At 42.8% G+C, this 22,918-nt stretch overlaps 3 protein-coding genes across 10 annotated transcripts in view; 2 read left to right on the top strand and 1 right to left on the bottom strand.

Annotated features, from left to right (window-relative positions):
- prr36a (proline rich 36a) overlaps positions 1 to 8,949 on the top strand; it is a 31,129-nt gene extending 22,180 nt beyond the window's left edge. For 2 of the 3 annotated variants that reach the window (XM_026170515.2, XM_026170517.2), the window contains exons 4-6: positions 45 to 226; positions 533 to 3,148; positions 5,023 to 6,775. In XM_026170515.2, the coding sequence (XP_026026300.1) occupies positions 45 to 226; positions 533 to 3,148; positions 5,023 to 5,999 (3,775 nt within the window). In that variant the 3' untranslated portion in view covers positions 6,000 to 6,775. Of the gene's footprint in view, positions 1 to 44; positions 227 to 532; positions 3,149 to 5,022; positions 6,776 to 7,000 lie in introns of those variants that run through there. The other variant, XR_003272622.2, reaches the window with a different exon arrangement.
- A 497-nt stretch (positions 8,950 to 9,446) lies between these two features.
- c6h19orf67 (chromosome 6 C19orf67 homolog) lies at positions 9,447 to 15,044 on the bottom strand. Of its 6 annotated transcripts, none has more exons than XM_026170509.2 (8): positions 14,936 to 15,044; positions 14,513 to 14,649; positions 12,527 to 12,704; positions 12,311 to 12,455; positions 11,694 to 11,794; positions 10,340 to 10,513; positions 10,095 to 10,235; positions 9,447 to 10,018 (listed from the first exon to the last, which is right to left on the bottom strand). In XM_026170509.2, the coding sequence occupies exons 2-8, from the start codon at positions 14,607 to 14,609 to the stop codon at positions 9,895 to 9,897; spliced, it is 960 nt and encodes a 319-aa protein (XP_026026294.1). In that variant the 5' UTR covers positions 14,610 to 14,649; positions 14,936 to 15,044; the 3' UTR covers positions 9,447 to 9,894. The 6 variants fall into 6 exon arrangements, with proteins under 6 accessions (XP_026026294.1, XP_026026293.1, XP_026026292.1 ...); XM_026170508.2 differs by having other exon boundaries at positions 14,513 to 14,646; XM_026170507.2 differs by having other exon boundaries at positions 14,899 to 15,029.
- Positions 15,045 to 17,149: 2,105 nt separating this feature from the next.
- pkn1a (protein kinase N1a) overlaps positions 17,150 to 22,918 on the top strand; it is a 60,817-nt gene continuing 55,048 nt past the window's right edge. The window contains exon 1 of the mRNA XM_026170505.2: positions 17,150 to 17,920. Coding sequence (XP_026026290.2) covers positions 17,900 to 17,920 — 21 coding nt within the window. The 5' untranslated portion in view covers positions 17,150 to 17,899. The remainder of the gene's footprint in view (positions 17,921 to 22,918) is intronic.

Here is a 22,918-nt window from a genome sequence, read left to right as displayed (position 1 = left end):
GTTTTTTTTTTTTTTTTTTCACCCTTGTTTTTCTCTGCCTGCAGGCCTTCTCCAGGTCTCTCAACTTCTAGACCTACGTCTGCTACATCCAGGCCTCCCACAGCTACAACCAAGCTCTCCACCGCTGCAACTGCCAAAACTGTTTCCAGAGTTAATACAGCCCCATCTACTGGCAGGACCACATCAGCACAGCCTAAACCACCAGCAGCAGCTGCTGCTAAGAAAGGTGAGAAGACAAGATACTCTTCTGAAGCAAAGTCCAATTTGACTCTGTATATCGGAGACCTATATAATGGTCAGATTTAATATCTGTAGTAAGTCTCAGCATATGTTTTTAGATATTAGTGAAAAAATGTTTGTGTGAATCTTTGGAATAGAAATGCCTTGTATTTGTTTCTACTTTAGCACTTTGTACTCAAATTAAAATAGTCAGCTACCTGCATTTGACTACTCATACATCAGCTGCATGATGATCAACCAGTAGGAGTGTATGAATTTATGTTTTATTAATTTTTATTCATCTTCTCACCAGATGTCACTCGACCACCACTTACTACAGCAGTCAAGAAACCCACAACAGCTGCAGCTGCTACTACCAAAAAACCCGAACCCTTTAAACCTGTGGCCACCGTAAAGGTGAGCACTACATCTAAATCATCCACGACGAAGCCAGTGGACTCAAAGGCATCACAGTTCAAACCAACACAGCCTGCAAAACATGCCCTCACAAAGAAACCCGTCGCTTCTCAACGATCACTTGCCACTAGCAGACCACCCTTTGGCCAAACGCCACCTTCCTCTCCAGCCAACAAAGCGGCAAACGACATGCCCTCTAAAACAAAACGTGGACCCAAACCCACTCAGACTGTCCCACCATTCTCTGCCACCAAGAAGAAAGACGTTTCAAACACTACCACATCTGCTGAAGCGTCAGAGAGTAACGCAGCAGCTGCAGTAGCGGCTACTGCAGCTGCAGTTGCAGCTGGTACTGCAGCAGCAGCTGTGCTAACTGCTTTGGCAGAGGCCAAAGCAGCCTTACCACAAGAGTCATCCTTTGCTGCACCAGAGGAGGTGCCTGCCCCAGCTTTGCCTCAGGAGACCACTGCAGAGATGGCACCTCAAGAGGCCCCTCAAAGCCAAGAAGTGGCTCACTCTCCTCCACCGTGTTCTGAGACAACCTTACCAGAGAAGTCTCTGCTCAAAAAAGAAGTTGAAGGCAGTGCTCCCTTAACAACAACAGCACAGGAGCCAACCCCTTCGTCAGTCATGCCTTCATTATCACCCGAGGCCTCAACTCCAGACTTGTCAGAAGCGAATGTTGACTTGTTAACAGACCAGGCCTCCTCTGCATCTGCAGTCCTTCCAGCAGCGGCAAATGCTGTCCCTCAGATAGTCCCTCCGGCCAATCTAAATGAGGAAGAAGATGAAGAGGAGAGAGAGGGAAGCCAGCTGGTTTCTGTGTCTGAAATGAGTGGAACCACACAGCCCACAGAGGAGTCCCGCCCTGGGTCAGCTGGACTAGTTGGGGGGTCTGCTTGGAGAGCCGGTGGTGCCTTGCTCTCTGAGCTGGACTCTGAGGAGGTGAGCGGCAGTCAGCAGGGTGCATCTGAACTGAGCGCCCCTGGTGTCCTGGAGGGCACAGAAAGCACTGATGATCTGGGAGATGGTAGTCTCAAAGGAGCCATTGACATGGAAGGAGCCTCAGCAGGTTCTCCTGACTTTGAGAAGGTTCCTGACATACCAGTTAATGATTTTGATGAAGACGAAGATGACGATGAGGACGAGAATGATCGGGTGATTGACATGGATGTAGGCTCCGAGCGGGCAGATGAACCGCCAAGACCCAGGCATGACAATGATGTAGAAGAGGAGGAAGACGATGATGTGGAGATGGCGAGTGAGGGGGTGACTGAAAGTGGGTTAGAAAGCTACGGGAATGCAGATGAGGATGACTTTGCTGAGGATGAAAGGCTGGACAACTTGAACAGGGTGGCCCAACCACCACCTCCGCCGCCTCTGCTGCCTGCTGCACCAGCTGCTCAGTGGGAACAGCTAAACCCTTTTGCAGATCCCTGGGCAGAACATCAACAGCAACAGCAACAGCGGGTTCTTGATCCTGAGCTGGTGGGAGCAGCTGCAGCAAGCCCTTTAGCAGACCCTTTGCGAGCAGATTCTGAGACCCCAACGCAGACCTCAGCTCATGCCTGGCTGGAAATGGGATCTGCCCCTTTTGTTCATGAAAGCTTAGAAGTTCCCCATCATTTGTCTATCAAAGAGGAGCCACAAAATCTAGAGGGCCAAATGTACTTTGATCAGACCAATACAGCTCCAATGCAGACTGCGCACCCACCCCCCCTCTCTGCACCTGGAATGTCTCTGTCAAGCACCGTTAGCAGTGAGACCAGCACACCTGAGGAACTGGGGGACTATAACCGAGACGTAAAGCTCCAGCCACAAAGTTCACAAACCCCAGTGCTTTCTCCACAGCCTGATCTGGAGGGAGGAGATGAGGAAGAAACTGAGCCAGAGACCCTCCCTGCTGATGAAGTTTTGGGAGGCCCTGCAACTGCCCCAACCTCCAACCCGTCCTCATCCTCAGTAACAGAAGATGAGGCCAGTGACACGGAAGGAGAAGCTCAGCTGGATGATTCCTTGGAGACGCCACTAGTCTCCAACATAACCTTTGACAGCCAGCCTTCAGCCCAGCGCTGCCTGTCCACTGTGGAAGAGGGAGAGGAGGCTGAGACGGAGACAGAGGGCCGTGCAGGGGAAGACACCACTCCACCCTCGGCTACTTCACTGGCATCCTATGGCTTTGACACAATCACCACAACTTCAAACTCCAACGCTCAGTCCACAGGGGAGAACTGTATCAAAAGCCCTGGTATTTTCTCCTTGGAGGAGCTGCCCGAGGAAGCCAAGGAGTCCTGTTTGATCCCACAGCCGTGTCTCGCAGAGCAGCAGTACATAGAGTGTGGGAAGCAGGAAGGAGAGTCGGCTCAACATGTCAGAGAGGAAGCGCCGGGGTCAGATGAAGCGCCAGATCGTTCATCCACTCACCGTTTACAGCAACCAGAGGAAAACCTGGATGATGCCCAGCCTCCATACTATTCTGCTGTGTGTGATAAAACTGAGGACTCTTTTGCAGGTAACGTATAGTTCATCATCTCCCTAACAGCCCAAATCATGACCCTGTCCTCCTTTTGGCCCTGTAGACCAGTCTCCCCTTAATATCAGTTAGATTTCTTGTTGTTTGATCTGCAATCTTTGGGTGTGGATGTAATCAAAGTTAAACTCCCAAAAAAAGGAAAAAAGAAACGGAGAGCAAAAACAGGACAACCATGGCACTTCAACCTGATATTAAATTTCCATTTAGAGCATATGGCTTCAATTCCTGTATGTGCAATAGCTATGTCTATTTCCATGTAATGTGTGAGCGTGCCTGGGTTTTGGTTTCTGTTCAACACAGAATTTTGTGGCTGCCCTGAACTGGCATGGATGTGACTTGTCTGTTTACAGCTCTTAACGACGGAAACATAACAAAAGAAATGTGGAATGATGTTTCCATGTGTATTTATCCTGTTGCATTTTACTGAACTAAGAAGCTAATGGCTAATCATGAGATTCTGATTGTATGTTCATGTTTGAGTTTGCTCTCCTACATTACACAGGCTTAATCTTCTTGCACTTTAAATTGTACCCTGTCCTTTTTTTCTTTTGTTCGTCCATCTTTTTGGAGTAATGAACCTTAAAACTTTAAATAAAGATTAGATTTTTACTGTGATTTATCCTCCTACTCTACAGTTTATTTTTAAGTGGGCATTTGGGAACGGCGTGTAAATGCTTTTCATTGATATATGGATTTGTATCTATAATAAGTCCTCACATTACTGCTATTAAACGTATCTCCTTTTAATAACTGTCATACACTTGCAGAGAAACATACTTGAGTTATACTTTTATCTTGAAAATCGGACTTGGTAAGCAGTGAGACTCATCAAATGGTCTAAATATCACAAACTGAATGAGTGAACTGATCATTCGCTAAATCAGACCCTCGAACACATCTCAAGCAGCCAAGAAGTTTGAAGCCTCATCGTCGGGCATCGATGGAACCAGCTCTGCTCATTCTTCTTCTACTACTGCAATTTCCCTCCAGTTCACTGAGGGTGTGTTGCTATTTCAGCTCTTTTCTACTACCCTTTTAAGCATTCTCGCTGCACTGTGTTAATGTTAACAGAGCTTATGCATGTCAGTGTTGCACACTGGGTTGATTTCATCTCATTACTTTGGATTGGTGTGTTTGGGGACAGCTCGATAGCTTGGCTCTAGAACAATATCTACCTTTTTTCTTTTTCCATTTGAGTTCTTCTAAAGCCAAGCTATGATTTTTGGTTTCTCTTGTGATGCTGGATGTCTGAAAATGCATGGAGAGCTTTTGCATGCATCACTGGTTGTCTAACTATAAACTCTGTTCACGGGTGATGACTGTCAAGAGCTTGCAGTAAGCTTTTCTTTGGTTGTTCATGTCTCACTGTATTTGATAGTGATTGCATATACAGGAAGTTTGGCTGCTTTTTTTTGCATATTTACAAAAAAGAAAAACACGAAACAAACCTTTTGCTCTCTGCACAAATTTCCCACCCTCGGCCCAGTCACTGCCCTGAGTCACCTCACCTTAGGAAACAATTTTATTGTTTTGTTTTGGTGTGTTGAGATTTTTTTTTCTTCTCATTATTGTTTTAATTATTTAAACCCCTCTGACAATGCCACACTGTCACTTGCAAAATTACAGATAACTGCTGGTCACTTTGGTGCTGTAGGCTACCGGCAGACGTTCGGCCTTGGCTTTACAGCGCTTTCATCATTTCTTTATCTAGTACAAGCCTTTAAAGGCTGCCCTTTCCCTCTACACCCTTTCTGCTTGTACTCACACTGCACCGCTGTCACTGTCCTGCTGCCTGTTACCTTCTGTTGTATGTCATGCTACTTGAATCTTCCTTCCCACTTCCTCTCTCACAGGCTTCACTGCACTACCGCACCCTCACCGCCGCGATCACGCAGCATACACCAGAGCCTACTATGACATTATCAAACCTCACAGCGCCGGCGTTACCCCACCGAGGTTGACCTGTGCCGACCTCCCTCCCAGGAGCCTCGAGCAGCAGGCGCTGAGCCCTCAGCTCCGCAGGCTGGAGCAACATCAGAGACAGCTGCAGGAGCTGGAACAACGTAGGGAACAACAGAGCAAACCACTTGAGGAGGCGGAGCAGGAGAGGAAGAGGAGGCAGGAAGAGGAGCAGAGAAGGAAGAAAGAGGAAGCTGAAGAAGAAATAAAGCGCAATAAAGAGGAGGCAAGGCGGATAAAGGAGCAAGCAGAGGCAGCCAAGAAAGAGGAGGAGGAGCTTAGACAGAGGAGAGACCTGGAGCTGCAGCTGCAGCAGCAACAAGAGGAGCTGAAGCAAAGGCAGCAAATCATGCAATGGCAGCAGGAGCTACAGCAGTCTAACAAAGGTCAGACGGTGTTGCTGTCCCCCTCCTCTGCCCTCTGCACCATCTACGAAGCCCTGGAGAACAGTGATGAAGAGGAAGTGGATGGTGAGGAAGAAATAAACGAGCTAAAACCTACTAAACACAAGGAACCTAAGCAAAAGGACGTTCACCATCCTTCCCAGGATGGAGAAAGTTCCTCCCCTTCCCAGTCTCCAGAGCGGCCTCCACCCTTGGATCTGGACTGGGGGAAGAAAGTGGACATAGTCCAACAGCTGATTAATCAGACCCTGCTACTGAATGGAGATAGTTGCTCCTCGCTGCTGTTGTTGCCAGGAGGTGCAGGAGGCACACTAAGCCCCCTGGAGAGCAGCATGTGGCCCAGTCTGCTGCCTTCACTCGCTCCTCCCTCTGCCACGGTCACCTCCGTGAGTAGTTTCTCCCCCGAGGCCACGGGCAGTTCGCCACAGGGGGAGTGGACGGTGGTAGAGCTGGAGACTCACCACTGAAGGACCAGTCACGCATTCATACAGAGAACGTGACACAAGTCCTGCCAGTTTATGCACACACCACAGGGTGACGAACAGTCTACTGTATAAACTCCCGATGTTCACTCCTGGAGAAGAGCCGTATGGATTGAGGTAAACATTTTGGGCTGGGCATCATCAATATTACATAATCTGATAAGGAACATAAATGAGATCACACTTAAGTCACTTGCAATTTTCAGAGTACACGAAGGGATCACAAAGGCAAATTGTATTACTCTGCCCAGACCCATGATCATGTGGTGCTGTAGATCAGTGGTTCCCAACCAGGGTGGCGAATGACTTTGTTCCACGCACTCTTTATTTTTTTTAGACTTTCTTTGAATCTTGTTTTTCTTCCAAACTACTGAGTATGTCTACTTACTGGGGGCTTTGAAAGCAGCTAAAATTCAGAGCTGTGGCAAAAAGTGACCAATGTTATTTTTAAGAGATGGAACCACTGCCCCGAGTTAATTTCAGAGATGATGGTTTTTCTTCCTGTACTGTGAAAACAAGCACAAACAAAACTGTTACCAATGTTTGGTGGTGCTACAGTTGAATTATTGGCTGGTTCTCCAAACACGTTGCTGTTAATTAATGCAAAAAAGTTAATGAGTAAGACTCTCAGGCAGTATTTAAGATGGTAAATTAAACTAAATGGACTGAAAAGGTGAAACGTCTTTAGGTAAATATTTAAAATTCTTCTCTGCAAGTAGGAAAAATGTTCATTGCCAACACTATAAAGAGAAATGTATCCATAGCGTCAGTTACCGTATGTTTGGTTGTATTTCTATGCTCGTTTATTTTTACTATTCTGAATGAGAAAAGGGATCAGATTAGAGCCCGAGCTGAAAGGACAGCAAGGACAATTTTAAAGAAAACAAACAAACAAATCAACCAATGTCAAATTTTTGAATTGCCAAACATTAGTCTTAAAATTCTAAATCAGTCAGGCTTGACTGATATTCAAACCCGATTTTTAGGTGGTCTTTAACGTGCATGTAAAACCAGGCAAGACTGAAGAACAGGACCTGAGCTGTGACACCGCCTGAGAGCCTCCGCTGAAAGCCTCTCACTCTGCAGGCGAAGAACCCGAGCTTCATCTCTGCCGATGAAACTCAAGCAGATGAGCACAACCTGACGCCGCACGCTGAAACTCAGCACCTCACTTACCTCTCGCACAACTCTAAACACCAACTTTACACACTAGAACATCACACACCTGAAACCATACGATCACTAACAGACTCCCATCATGCACCACATCTATTGACTGACAGGGTGGAACTGGACACTGTTGCTGAATCTCTGTACTCACGCGCACACAGTGCCAAACAGCAACTGCTGATCCCAGTAAGGCAAACTGTTCCTCACTTGAACCTGCGATTTTTTTTTTTTTTTTTTTTTTTTTTTTTTTTTTTTTTGGTGTGGGTGTTTGTTTGTTTGTTTTTTTTTTTTTTTCTTTTTTTTAAATCAAAGCCATACCTGTTAATTTGTTTGTGTTTACATGCATCATCATCACTTTAGGTAAAAGTGGGAACACACTCAGATTGCACTTAATTCAATTCCTTATAGTGTTTTAAATTTTTACCCGTTCAAATCTAGTTATTCTTGAGGCCTAGACGTCCCTGTTGTCCTATTTTAATGTAAGTTATTCCAGATTGAGGTAAAAGAAATCGTTAGATTAGGACAAGATGAAGGAAATGATGTCAGTCTGAGCTGCTCAGATCGCATTTCCTCACCAAAGGTCAGTACAACCTGTGGTCTGTGCAACCCCTTTGAAACACTGGAATCAGGTTTTAGTAAGCTTGTGTTCTTATCATTATTATCATTGTTTAGAATGGACAGAACTGGTTAGTGTTTAAATGCTTTTGCAGGATCTGTAGCCCAACGTTATATTTAAAGTCTTCCTTAGGTTCTCATACTTGCGTTGCTTCAGTGACAGACTGCATGCTTTAAGGCCAGCTGTCAGATGCAGATTCAACGCAACCACTGAGCTCTGGGTTTAACCGACACTGCTGTGAGGTGCGAGGAGATGTTTAAAAGTGCCATATGTTGATGTCCGTTTGTGTTTAATTCTGCTTCTAGTTGTGAATCTAAATGGAGGGCTCATAAATCTGGCACTCGTCGCCCCTCCCCTCCATCCACATCCTGTTGAGTCAGTTCTTGGCTCGCTGCCTTGGCCTTTCCGCTGTGGATCAGTGGCATAAAGACCGAATTGTGTTTGATAATGGAATTCAAAGCAGGGACCCGAATATTAAACCGCAGACTGAGACTCGATGTTCGGTACTTTTGCCCTTTCCCACGATTGGCTCCAGCAGAGAGTCCGCCACATGTTCGAGCGTATTCTAAAGTTTGCATTCCTGCAGCTCCAGGCGGGGAACACGTGGCGCTCAGTATTTTTTATGTCCTTGGTGTGTTTTCAAGTATTTGCGGGTATATCATTAAAGACTGATCACTGTAATGAAGGGATACTCCACTTTACTTTTGTACTTCAGAGTTTTAGAGTTATAGTAGCAGTTTTAAGAGTTATATTTAGATTTTTATTGAATAGAGAATGAAAGATGTTGAGTGTAAATGGTAGTTTTTATTCTAAGTAAATTGCCTTTCTTCATGTTCAACCAACAGAACTAATGAGCTGAATGGTTACAAGGTCAAACTGAACACATTTCGTTATTTACTTGGGCTCAGAGTCCGTCGGGCTCTCATTTGCTTTGTAATTTATTGAAAATGAAGCCTGTGTGTGCTCCTTTAATGTCTTCATGAACCGGGTGAAATGAACCGAATCGGGCCGTCTCGCTCAAGGCCCAGACCGTGGCAGCTTGTTCTGAAGTGTAATGTCTTTGTTCATTTCTGTAGGCAAATCTGTGATTGTGTGTAATTATTACAATGCAATGTTTCATGTAAATAAAATGGGGTTTTTTTAATAACACTTTGCCTTTTCTCAACATGAGCGATTACAAATTGTACAACTGTGGGAATGTTGAAAACATCAGACATGAACTCTGCAGAAATCTTTTACAACCTAAAAACCATACATGCAAACTTCACAGTATTGAACAACTTCACCTCCTCAGGTTTTCAGGCGCCTGTGTTTTTACAGCTAACAAAAGTAGAACAGTTTCTCTTCTGATGTCCAGATGCAAACTAAAAGACACTGAACCTTCTAACAGCTGGACATTCTAGGGTTCGTGCGCAACAGGCTTTGTCTACTTTAAAATATGATGGCATGTGCACTAATAGAGACACGACCTATTTACAGCCCCTTCAGACATGCACCGCTTTCCCAGAGTTCCCACAGATGTGTTTAAGACGCTGTCCTTTTATTTTTAAGGTTAAGGATTGGTTTCCAGATGTCATCTGAACAGCTCAGCTTCAGGTCTAAAGGTGCCTCCTGGTCAATTGCCATCAACAGCTGTGATGCTAATATGACTGAAGTAAATGTAGTAGGATTTGTTTATGCCGAGTCACAGTAGTACAAGACTCTAGATGTCGATATGGGTTAATCAGATGAGCAGAGAACAGCCTCTTTATTGTTTGCAGTAACGTTAAAGCATTTCCACTCTCAGCCCGTCTGGGTGGGGCAGGACACAACTCTCAATCACTGCTGCAGGAGTGTCTGAATGAAGCGGTGAACGTAAAAGTAGCATGCCTGAATGCAGTCGCTGTGACCAACCAGTGAAGTGGTCACGTATCGCAAACAACACGGAAACACACAAATACTTAATTCTTGCTCTGACGTCCAAACTGAAACTAGATGTTCAAACGTCTCGCATCAGCTGGATGCAGATGAATCGGCAACACGCTGCATTCAACGTACTTTAAACCTTGAACAGTTTCTTAGGTCTTGTATAAGGCACCAAAACGATGCTCGTTGCTAATCTGTCTCCAGAGTCAAAAGCAGCTTCATCAGGGAGTCTGTAGCCTTGCAGCTAGACGGCTCGTCCTCACCCAGAAACAAGAGTCTGTGGTAGTTGGCCAGAGGGACCTCACACAAGATCCTGAGACATGAACACAGATGAGTCAGAAAATCCTAATCGGGGACACAGCTCAGAGTTTTCATAAATAGCAGCCTACCAGTCATTTATATCATCTGAGTTGGGATCCGGGTCCACCTGCACCCAGCGACCAATGGACCAGATCCCCTTCAGATCATCATGACTGCAGCTATCATCAGCCTCTCTGTGTGGCCTGAAATCCTCACAGCACAGGAAGTAGCTTGAAACCCAGGAATGACACATGAAAGGTGAGAAGTTTTAATGACTTAAAGTAAGCAAGAAATAGGAAACGGAACATGGAGATGCTTCAACATCCAGACTCACTAATCAGTTTCTGCCTCTTTCTCTTCATCGTTGTGGAGTTTCTCCACGTTCCAGCGCATGCGTTTGTACAGCCCCGTGTTGACCTGGGAGAGGTACGGCGTGGGTACACAGTAACGGAAAACGGTCAGCCTCAGGTGGCCGAGCTGACTCTGGCCGATGCAGAACTGAGACACGCTGGGAACAAAAACGCAAAAGACGTTGATGTTCAGAGTGAAAGGTTTATAGCAACAGTCACAGTGTTGGGGTTGTGCAGAGAAGACGAAAATGATGGGAGTATTAAAAAAAAGAATCACAAAATGCTGATTCTCAACAGTAGGTTCTGCACGCAGGTGCAAAGAAAATGTGAAGTAATCTGTAGGACAGGGAAGAAATGTGACCACATGAGGTTTAAAATTATTACAGGTTTATGTGTGACAGCTAAACAGTACTAGATATAAAATGTGGACATGAGCAGAAACAACAGGAGGATGAGGATTTGGAGAATCATAAGTTAGTCACATTGATAACTTGTAATGACGTAACAGTTTCAAAAGTTTAAATAAATACATCAGTGGCATGAATGTCATGGTAAATTTTGGCTTTTTTTATTATAGAATCGAACTGTTCTTTTTCCAGGGTGGAATAATTGCACCGTATACATCTTCAGTAACAATTGGGTGCACAAGTTTGAATTTATTTTGGATTGACTCTAATCCATACAGAGTCAAAGTATACATACATTCCCGCTAATATGCTCATGGAATAATTCTGGCTGGATATTGGCTCCAGCAGTTTCATGGCAGGCTTGAGCTTTGCTGGCTCCTGGATGGTTCCTGAGCATCCTAACCGATCCCATCTGTGGGTGACCGTTTGGGTCTGCAGTTAGAAATGGCTCCAAAAGAAGACCTTCCTGACTTCTATAAATCTACAATTCTCCTCCTTAGATCTTCAGAGTTCCTCGGACTTTCTCATTGTTCTAAATCCAATGTGTGCTGTCCAACAAATCGTTTTTATGCAGCAAAGAGAAACTACCAGTTTTAGTCAATCATGATCACTAACACAAGGTTAATGTGTATTAGTCAGGCTTGGCCTTGTCAAGTTAGAGTTCATTATAGAATCTCCATCTCCACTTATTACAGGGCTTGAGTGAGTTAATTTATATTTTTTGACTTTAGAGAAAATCCAAAATAAATTCAAACTTGTGCACCCAATTCTTGAAAAAGAACAGTTCAAAATTTTAAAAGCATGACATTCATTCCCATAATGAGTGGATGCAAACTTCCACCCACAACTGTAGCTCGATAAGACTAAATTCTGCTTCATAGTACAAACACACTGTAAACAAAAGCAAGTATTCGTTTGCATAAGCGTGCACCTTTGGGGCTCCTTCTCATCCAAACTGAGAAGATTGTAGCTGGAACACCTCAGCAGCATCTGCTCCAACTTGTCACACAGCTGCTGTGAGAAGTCCAGCAGCTGCACACACACACATACACACAGTTTAGAGTAAATATAAACCACAAAATTTTCAAGTTGTAGACACACACGGCACCGATACACCTTCCGCTCGGGCAGTTTGTTCCAACAGCTGATGCACACACTGTTCTGAAGCGACTGACCACAACAACATAGGATTCATTTCTTATATGAAGTGCAATAAGCTTTCTGTCAAATACATAATTTAACTACTCAACAGATGAACCTGTTGCTTCCAATCAAAGTCAACTACAGTGGTGCAAAAAGTGTTTGTTGCCTACATGATTTCCTTTATTTGAGATTTTCAAATCAATTTAATTAACAAGTAAACAAATGTTTTTTCTAAATGCAGGTGTTTATCATCAAGAGGTAGGTGGGGGGTAAAAAAAAAACCCTACAACTTCAGCAATGTTTATGGTGTTTGAAATTCCTTTTAGCTTGCAATCTGAGCATGGTAACTTTCCAAACTTTTCATATGCATGAGGAAAAAAATGCTATAAAACTGTGAAAATTTACCCTTGTGCAACTCTCAGCTGGCAGAGGGTTGCTTTGGGACACGATGCTTCTGGTTAGGTGTTCCAGGTGGTTAAAGAAAGGCTGACAGGTGTACAGGAAATTCTGCACAGCAGTAACTACAGTGTCCCTGCTTACACACTTCTGCCTGCCAGGACACAAAAAACCTTCATGATACAGAGAAATGACCAAAATGAGTGCAACAAAGCAGGAACCTACCCCTGGATGAGGCAGTCAAGTACGCAATCTGTTTTGCTCAAGAAGAACTGGAGCTGCAGCCAGATGCTTTTCTCAACCTGGCTCAAGTCTGGGCAGCTGCAGCACCCATATTTACCACAGGATGGCGCCACAGCAACGTCAGCTAAAAACGATAGTTGCTTCTCCGCCTCTGAAACACCTAATCATGTGCATAAACACAGAGAACAGCATGATGATGATCGCTTCACAGTGTTCTTTCATTAAGGTTTAATATTTTCTGAAAAAGAAATACAAGAATTAGAAACTTTGGAGACAGAGATATTTTTAGAGTAATGCTGACTGCAAAGAAAGCCATTACCAAAAACGTCTCCATACTGTTTACTACATGATGGAGAGGCTGATGTTCTCCTGTAGGTTTAAACCACATCAATTTACAGGGTTTTGGATCAGACTGGAACGATTTCATTTTGATTGGTTTGTTTCTTCAAATGTTTATGAATTTATGAAAGAAAAATTATAAAAGTAACAGTAAATTAAAAGGGTTGTTAGATGTTTATTTACATTTTATGTTTTTTAAAATTGGTTTTCTTTTCTTGAATTAGTATTATGTTTTTTCCGATTCATTATTTATTCATTTTCTACTTTTTATTTTTTTTAGGAGAAAAACCATGCACGCCTGTGATCAAAACCATTTTTCACTTTATATTTATTACTAAACATTTAAAAGAATTTTACTAAACCATAAAATGAATGGTGCACATGTGCTATACCCACATAAATTAAAACATAATAGAAAACAGCTGCACAGATGATGGTAAAACACCTCTTTATACAGCCTCCTGTGTTCCAGTCTCTACATCACTTTTGTGGTGCGATTACACTAAAACAAATGTGTAACCGTGATGTTCCTACAAATTCATGTATCGATCAGCTGACTCTAACTTTATGTCCAAACTACTCAAACTGAGCTAATGCACTCATTTCTAATCTCTCCTGCTCACTCTGCCTCCTGTCATTTTGCTAATGCTGGCGTCTCCAAACCATACATCATAGCAGGTCTCACTACCATAATGCAACTTTATCACTCTTTCTGCTTCTCCAAACAGTCATCTCGACCCACTCCACCCTCCAATCACTGTCTGCTTCACCTTTCTTGTGCACTATCCATTAAATTGGATGGTTGAACCCAGATATTTCAATTCAGCTACCTTTACTTACTGTCCTTCTTGTATCTTCACTGTTACACCTCAGACTCATGTATTCTGTCTCGCTTCTATTGACTTTCATTCCTCTTCTCTCCAGAGCATACCTCCACCTCCTCCTCATTAATCCATCTGTTATTCCTACCACACACCTGTATTCATACATGTCCTGCTGGCCAGCCTTGTAATCCTCTATCAAGGCACCGACAGCAAATTCTTAGTAGTGCTCTTTGTCATCATTAAACCATACTGGCGATCAGCGATTGCCACCTCTCTCCTTAAACTAGCTTAAACGATTCTTTCCCACAGCTTCATAGTATGTCTCATCGGCTTTATCCCTCTGTTGTTACTACAGCTCTTACACTTTTGTTCTTGAAAATAAGTACCACTTCTTCCCCGTTTCTTCCTCTAACTCTCCAAAACGGTGTTAAACGGTGCCCTCTCTTTTAAACATCTTCATACCTCCACAGGTATGTGATCCGGACCAGCCACCTGCCCACTCTTCATCCTCCTCCTAACAGCCAATTTTCTTTTGCACTGACATGTACTACAGCAGGGGTGCCCAATCCCGGTCCTCGAGAGCTACCGTCCTGCAGCTTTTAGATGCATCCTTGTTCCCACACACCCGAATCAAATGAATGGCTTGTTATCAGGCCTTTGCCAAACACGATGGCATGCTGAAGAGGTAATCAAACCATTTGATTCAGCTGTGTTGGAGTAGGGATGCATCTAAAAGCTGCAGGATAGTAGCTCTCGAGGACTGGGATTGGGCAGCCCTGTACTACAGTGTCTTCTACCCTCTGACCTGTATATGTGCCGATTTGCAGACGGTCCTTGCCGTCTGAATCCTGTAGATCCAGATCCAGGTGTTGCCCTGATGCTGACACTTCAGTGACCGACATGCTTCCCGCTGCAGGCAAGTGGACGTTAACTGAACAGCTGCTGAAAATCAAACTACATTAGAGAAGCATTTCTGGCTTTGCCACAGGCATCACGAGTGAACTCTTTACTAACGTCCTGCTAATTCACGATAACACAGCGATCTAGCTAGCTATGAGACGCAAACACGAAAAGAAAGTGAAATTTGGCAGCAAAATACTGTTTTTATTAGAATTAACGAAAAATGATTGTTAAATGTTATGCTGGGATCGCCCCAGCTCACTAGCACGTTTACTGGGAGCCGGCGTTTACCATTAACAACTTCGCTAGCTTAGCTGTTAGCCGTTACCCTTCTTTTGCACGTCAGCCTCTTGTCCAAGGTCAAAGGTCCCTGCCTAGCAACAAAAAAGTAAATAAAAAAAATAAATCACGTAAAGTTATAAGCTTCACGATTTTACACTGCCTGCAATTGTGCGTTTTCTTTATTTTTCATTATTTTTTAATTTAATTTTTTATTTGACACTGAAAAGCAACAGAACAAAACCACATAAATGGGTCTCTGAGTCAAAATTTCCACCTAATAAATTGAAATTTCAAGATATCTTGAAATTCCGAATTAACTTTCGAGATACTTAATTCATAACTGAAAATTTTGACTCAAGTCCCTGAGACTTGGTTTAACTTTTATTTAATTTTTTAATTCATTATTTTCCCTGTGGCAGAAAGAAACCGATTTTTTTTTTCTTTTTCTCCTGCAGCACAAATATGCTAAAACAGATGCGCTGGAGCAAATGATAGCTGATTATTATTGATTTTATGCCACATATTTGAATTATTGTTATTGTGAAATTGGGGGAAATCTTAAACTAACACTGAAACTAATACAAATCAAACTGAAAATGAACAGTTTCTACAGTTGAAAACTAAAGTGAAACTTTCAATGCGGCTCTGGAAAATGACTGAAACTAAACTAAACTGAAACCTAAATACTACTACTACTAATAATAATAATGAAAACAAATTGAAAACACTACATTTTAATAGGTCCTCTTTAAACATTTGTTTATAGGCAGATATCAGCCAATATGACAAATACCAATATAAAACTAGTGCTTGCATTTCAAAGCTTGTGCAAATACACCTAATTTTGTTTTCAGTCCCTCCTTCATACAGAGAGAGATTAACCATCATGCCGTGCTCTGTTAGCAGATATCACCGAGATAAGAAAAGTTTTTCATAACCTAAATAACTCCACCCCTCAGAACAACTGGACTAAAACATCTGTGTGGAAATTTTAACAGTTTATTACAGACATCTGTTTGCCTTATCATGAGTTATTGCTGCCTTTCACTGCTCGAGTCAGCTCTTTGATGACCGTAGGTGACTCAGCTGTATTAAGTTTATCGTTATGAGCCTACACATTTAACATATATTTAGGATATGGTATATGAGTCCTCTGTCCCTGCTCTTGTCCTCTGCCCCCGCTGAAAGATTTTCATGATGCAAATGAGATATGCAAATGTGCATCAGTTTATCTTTGTTAAATCTAACACAGACACCCACTCACACCACCCTAACATCAACTGACCCTGTCATGAGCTTCTCTCTCCCACACGCAGGGTTTGTATTACATTATTATTAACATTTCTGCTCAATGAGAGAGTATCAGCCTGTTAAACAGGTGGGCCTCCATAGCTGTAAATCTGGGTTTTTTTTATGGCTTTTCAAAGGCAAGGTTTTTCTTTATTGATGTAAACGTGAAAGTGGGATGGATAATGGTGTGTTATAATCTGTATTATGTGTTGTTCCAATGGCAAATTACTTGTCTTCAGACACTTGAGACCTGTAGTTTTGGTCATAAAGGGCTGGAAGTGGTCAGCAGCAATACTGGAGTAAGCTGGGGTGTTTAAATGATGCTCTTTCGGTACAAAGGGGCCCAAAGTGTGCCAAGAAAATATCCACCACAAAATTACACCACCACTACCAGGCTGAGCTGTTGATAAGGGGCAGGATGGATCCACGGTTTCATGTTGTTTTACGCTGACCGTTTGGGTGTTGGAGCAGAAAATAAGACTCGTCAGACCAGCAAATTTCATCCAAATTTTCTGATGCCCAGATAATTTGGGGTGAGACTGTGCAACTTTTAGCCTCAGTTTCCTGTCTTTAGCCGACAGGAGTGTTAGTTTCCATTTAATATTATTTATAAAACAATATATAATAATCAGGTACCTTCAGGCTGAAGTTGTACTGCGGTTGTTATTCTTCATTTTTCGGTGAGACAGGCTGTTGTACATACTGATGTAGATCTATTTTGTTTATGTATTTGTGTGTATTTACTGAATAGAATCACCATGAGGCAGGTAAAGGCTCTGCGTGCTTTACAAATTCAACAGTTGGTTCATTACAAGGTAACAAGCAGCGCTGCAGCATGTCACATGACCTATCCTGCGCGCCCCCGCTGCCCCGCTCTGGACCAATGAGCAGCCCGGTCGATTTGGAAGGGCGTCGGGAGCGCGCGGCCGGGGTCTCGCGTACAAGTGTTGCGTGCTGCCGCTTTGCCGTCAGTTAACCGCTGCCTGGATGTCTCACGGCGGGTGAGGCTGTCCATCTCGAGCGGCAAAACAAAGAAGGAGCTCTTTTGTGGTGTTTTTTGACTTGAGCCCAGAGTGGGATGTGTAACGCCCAGGTTAGCTTCCCGCTGTCCTGGGTTTGCGGCTGTGTGAAGGACTGACAGGCGGGTTTTTTCTTCTTGTAAGGCATGTGATAAGAGAGAGGAGGCTGTGAGGCGTGTTCACGGATGTAACCGGGAGCTGGGGAGAGGGAAGACGGGGGATCTCCTCTGGTTTCATGTCGGCTGTGGATGTGACCGTTCAGCAGGGACGTGCTGCTGGATTTTTAGCTGTTGAATGGCAGATACTCACAGAAGAGGATGGTGATGAATGACTGCGGAGCTCAGTAGTTTGCAGTTATCTGAATGACTTGTGTCTCTTGTTAAAACGCGCACACACGGTGGAGCCGTTTTGATTGTTCGTGGAGTGGAGTGGGGGCTAACGCTGGTTAAACAACACAGGGTGGATCGGTTCAGGCGCGGCCACAGGCGGACCTACAATGCGGATTACCCCTTGACTGTTTGCCTTTGTGTTATTACACATTTGCCTGAAGTTGAGATAAGACTCGCAGGCCTATACGAGTATCTTTTCTTATTTTATTGTCTTAAGAAAGGAGACATCGCGTTCATCTGTGGGCCGAATCCCCACATGTGCACAAGTTGTCCGTGAATCTGCACGGACTGAAGGCAGCAACAGGGACAGCCATGGCGAACGACTCCATTCAAGTAAGTTTTATCAAGTTGGATGTCCTGAAGCCTGCAAACGTGGTCTGAATAAAGCCAAAACTGGCTCACAGATACTCATCCTTTGAAATCCAGACATTTCTGTTGACACAAGTTGTGTGAAGCCAAAATAGCTGTTTTAACTTTTTAAGTTAAGCAGTATTGTTTTTTTATAGAAAGTTTCCCCCTACAAATGTAACGAGAATAGTGGATTTAACTGACCCATGTTTTGTTAAAATTTGGCACAAATTTCCACAGGATCTTAGAGCCTAAGATGGGTTTTCCAAAGCTCAGAAACATGAGCTCATTCTGACATTCGAGTCTCCCAATCAATTGTTTGGTGAAAAATTAGTAGTTGGTGATTGCTATTATCTTAATTGATTATTGGTGGTGGCTTGGTGCTGGAGGCCATTAGTGGCCCCCGTACCACACTGTAAGAACCAACAACCTGTCAGTATAAGTGGAAATGGATAGTTTGCTTCTTGTTAATAATGTATGATGGGTCCACTGTCTGGTCCTGCAAAGAGCTTGTGCAGAGATCTCCTGCACCTTGCTTTGTTTGGCTGTTTGCTGTGACCTGGTGAAGCTTGTTTTGTCCAAAGCTTTGTTGCTTTCATAGTGTTGTGTGTGTGTATATAGGAAAGGCAGGTGCATGCAGGCACAATACTGGTGTTTGCTGTAAAACAACACTCACTATTTCCAGCTGCCTTCAGGCATCACTTGAATGTGAATGCTTTAGCAAAACAGGAAGGAGTGCTTAGTTTGCATTTACAGGGAATAGGTGTGTGCTGAGTTAAAGAGAAACATGATTTCCTGAAGTGGCGTTTAGGTAATGAGTTAATTGCTTTAAGTCATCTAGGCTGAAACTGAAGAACATGAAGGGGGCAGATAAGTTTTATGAGATTCATACACACTGGATTTGAGAAGCTGTTGACATTTAGAGCTGTGTGTCAGCTGATGTACAAGCCTGGAGCTGTGTGCAGCTGAGAAATGGGTGTGTCCGTGTCGTCACGCAGATGACGTCGGTGTACAGGTTGTCTACTACTTTGAATTCCTATTTGTAATTTAGGAACGTTAATGCCAATTATTCACGGCTGAAAAATTGGCATTGGTTTACTCTGTAATTAGAGGTTTGGAACGTATGCAAGTGAAAATACAGAAGATGAAGAAGATAATAGAGGTGATAGCTCCAGAACAGACGGGCTCCTTGCAATAATAATGAAATATGAAATTTATAACCAGTGTGCAAGTCTACGAGTTCCTGTTGCCATAAAGTGTTGACTAAACTCAAATGTTGTTTGCCCACATTCTGTCATTTCACCCATGCTGCCACTTCCCTCCAGTACATTATAACCAAATAAGGTGTGTTGATCTGCAAACGCATTCATGGATGCAGGCACACATGAGAACTCGTGCTCTCACTGGATTTTGAGGGTTACCTGGTGACAAAGCTTGTAGTTTTCCTCCAGTAGCTAGGTTGTTGCTCATGGGGCCTGTACTATGAGGGAAGTTCAATAAACCCAAGACAGCTTTTTCTCTTAACTAGCTTCACTTACACTAACATGGATCATCAGGCTAAGCAATCACACAAAGGTGGTTATCCACATTTTACAGGAGGTAAATGGGAAATGGACTGGTTCTGCTATAATAATAATAATAATAATAATAATACATTTTATTTATGAGCGCCTTTCAAGTCACCCAAGGACACTTTACAATAGGATATAGCTATAGCTCTTTTCTGTTTTATTACTCAAAGCACTTCACACAACAAATGTCATTCACCCATTCTTACAAGCACTTTTTATATTCTTAAGTGCTTTCTGTGTAACATTCACGCTCTGATGGATGAATGGAAGAGGAACTTGAGCTTAGGATCTTGCCAGACATGGAACCACCAACCATCCAATTAATAGATGCCAAGAGCCACCTCCTCGCCTCCTTCCTGTTGACATACTAAAGTATTTCCAAGTGAGCTGAGAGACATGCTCTCTCCATTGTGTCCTTACTGAGTCTGCCCACAGTAGGAGAAGCCTGAGACACATCATCTAAGAAACATTCATGTAGCTATTCTGATTAAATCCCCAAAGACTACTTTCCAATTCAGAAACCCCTATAAAGAGGAATAAAACAAGAGACTGTTAGTCTGCCAAATACAGAGTTCCTGTGGTCCCATCAAACAGCCAGGCCAGAGGGGTTCACTATATGGGCGTAGGGATTTGATGCTATGTGGCTTGGATAGCGGCTGGGTGCCACAGTCCGAGAGGTCTGGTCGGGTAAAGATACCATTCAGTCAGAGCAGCTTGTGTTTGTGAGATGGGAAATTTAAAAAAGCAGCATGATAAATTGATGGAAAGGGGTATGGATACTAAATTGATTTAATTAAACAGTAAGTAAAGTTGCTAAAGTGTGTAAGTTGCTACACGTATCTTTATCACAGATCTATGGTCTTGTGATTGTAATGTCATATCCCATTAAATGAATTAATTAATGTGTTGCTTTCAGTGTTTTATTACAGCATGTAAAACTGTTTCTGCAATTTCCTTTCAAAAAGAAAAGCTAAAAAAATTCTTTAAGTTCAGTAAGTACAAGAGAATTGCTTCTTTGTATTACGATCATGTCACTTTTAAGGCTTCTAACAATAGTACTCCTTTAAAACTACTCAAACCCAGAAGGGAAACAAACAAAAAACAGAGTAAAGGTTGGTTTGAAGGATAAAGCATTTTCCAAGGAAAAAAGGGATTTGGATACAAAACATTTAGGAAAAGAACTTTCAAATGTTTGCGTTGGTATATCAAGTCTAATTCATCAAGAGACTAGTCTAAGAATGACTGTTAGCTACAAAGACAGCGACTTTATTAGATTTCCCCCTTTTATTTGTGTCAGGAAGCTATGAGCACCAGCATGTGTCTTTAGGAAAATGAGCCCAGTTAATTATGCTGCTTGACTACACCGTATTATGTGACTGCTTTTAAAAGCTTTCTGCCTCTTTAACCAATTCTAGCCTCGTTGTCCTTGACGTTAAAGTGCCAATACACGCACTCTGTGTCAGACGTCCTCACCGGGTAAACAACTATCTGCCCAGTCTGTTTGGCATAGATTTTTTCTGTACTATGCCAAACAGATAGGTCTAATTTTGGTTCCCCTACTCCGCTGACCAATGTGCGAGATGTGCCATTGATTGGAATTTGTAAATTTGAATCAACCACCTAATGAGAGCGCCTACAGTTTAAAGCCAGATGTTTTTTTGTGCCTCCCACAAAAGATGTGGTTATGTTTTTCTTTCTAAGAATATCGCAAGACTCCAATAATCAGGAGGCAAACAGCAGCACTAAGAGCAGTTTGATATTTCTCTGGTCTGCTGTGTACATGTTTCGTTTTTATCATGGTCTCAGGAGATTTGGAGTCTATGGAGAAGGATGGTCAGTAAAAGAAGGAAAACAGAAGGAGATCTAGACATGGACTTGGGTCTTTGATCTTTTCCAGTAAAGTTGAAAAGGGAGAGGCTACTTTAAGTGGCAACTGCTTCAGCAGAATTGGAAACCCCCTTTTGTCCACAGGAGCTGATGATGATGTACTGGTGGAACTTCCTCATGTTTTCATGGAGCGGGTGCATCAGTTGGAAGCGGTCTGCGGGGCATTCATCTCTAAATTTATCTTATATGTGCTGATGCAGGGTTTCAGCACTTGTCCAACTTCTTCAGCACTAATTGTATGACACAAAGAAATACTAGTTTTTTTCCTGCTTCCAGTGTATTAAGGGAAGCTGTTCGTATGACTAAATCTATGTAGTAGTCAGTAGACATAAGAACTGTATCAAGTCATGGCAAAGGTCTTATTTTCTTCTTTTGATTTCATTGATGTTTATTTTTGCCCTTAACCCTCTTCTTTATTATTTTTTAAACTTCTTCACTTGTTTTTTCAAACAGACACATGTAATATTTGAGCCTTATTTCTAATGGCTACTGAGGTACATTACCTTAAAGTTTGTAGCTTTTGTCCTAGGTAGTAAAACACCTTTGTGTAGTCAGGACATGGCAGGTCTCCAGGCTTCCTAGTTGATGCATAAATCAGTCTGTTTCTTTTTTTATTTTATGGGGTTTCCATTTTCAATCTTCATCTTTAACCAACACAGACTGAAGTAACTTAACTTGAGTTATCTTATCACCTCTCTAAGGATTTATTTGTTCAGATATGCAGAACTCCTCCACAAGTCCTGCAAACACGTCTTGATGTGTAAAGTTCCTGGAGTTCCCCTCTTAAGTTCCCATTTTTGTACATCAGAGGCAGGCAGTGAAGCTCTACAACCTTCCCCTGGTGTGCCGCTTGTTTGCCCCCACAGGAAAACCATGTGAAACAGCCCCAATAGAAGCCTGAATCCAACTGCGTCACACTTCCCTGCGAAGGTTAGAAAGCGGACAATAGTGGAGTCGAGGGGAGATGTGTCACTTCTTGTATGTGGATGGATCTGTTGCGTGGAAAATTTTGAAAATCCTGTATTTGTTCATTAATGACAAACTTCTTTTTTTTTCTTTTTTTTTTTACACAATTTACATGAGCACACATTCAGGTCTAATATTTAAAGACACACACAGAGTCAGACACTCCAGGGAATGCATAGGAGAGCTTCCCATAAGCCTCACAATGACGTAAGGAGACAGTTATGCACACAAAATAGACTTTTCTCAGCCCCGTGGCCATGTAGGCAGACAGAATCCACAGTAACGCATCAAGGAACTGTTGCGAAACCGGAGACTCTGAGAGGAAATTAATATCCACATTCATTTTCATAGCAGGCCTCTCAGTTTAATAAAACAATGTGGACTAATGGGGTCATGTACTCCCTATCATGTGATGTATTCACTCGCATGAATGTTTCTGTTTTTAGGCTTGTAACACATGATCAGAACCTCCTACCAGCTCTACTGCATGTCTGCCTAATCTCATCTGACCTTCGTGGAATTTTATAGCATCTACAAAACCATTAACACTAGTTGTTTC

The sequence above is a fragment of the Astatotilapia calliptera genome, chromosome 6 (assembly GCF_964374335.1).
Source record: "Astatotilapia calliptera chromosome 6, fAstCal68.1, whole genome shotgun sequence".
Lineage (NCBI taxonomy): Eukaryota > Metazoa > Chordata > Actinopteri > Cichliformes > Cichlidae > Astatotilapia > Astatotilapia calliptera.
Note: the sequence above shows the minus strand (reverse complement) of the source record. Positions and strands in the feature narration are given on the sequence as shown.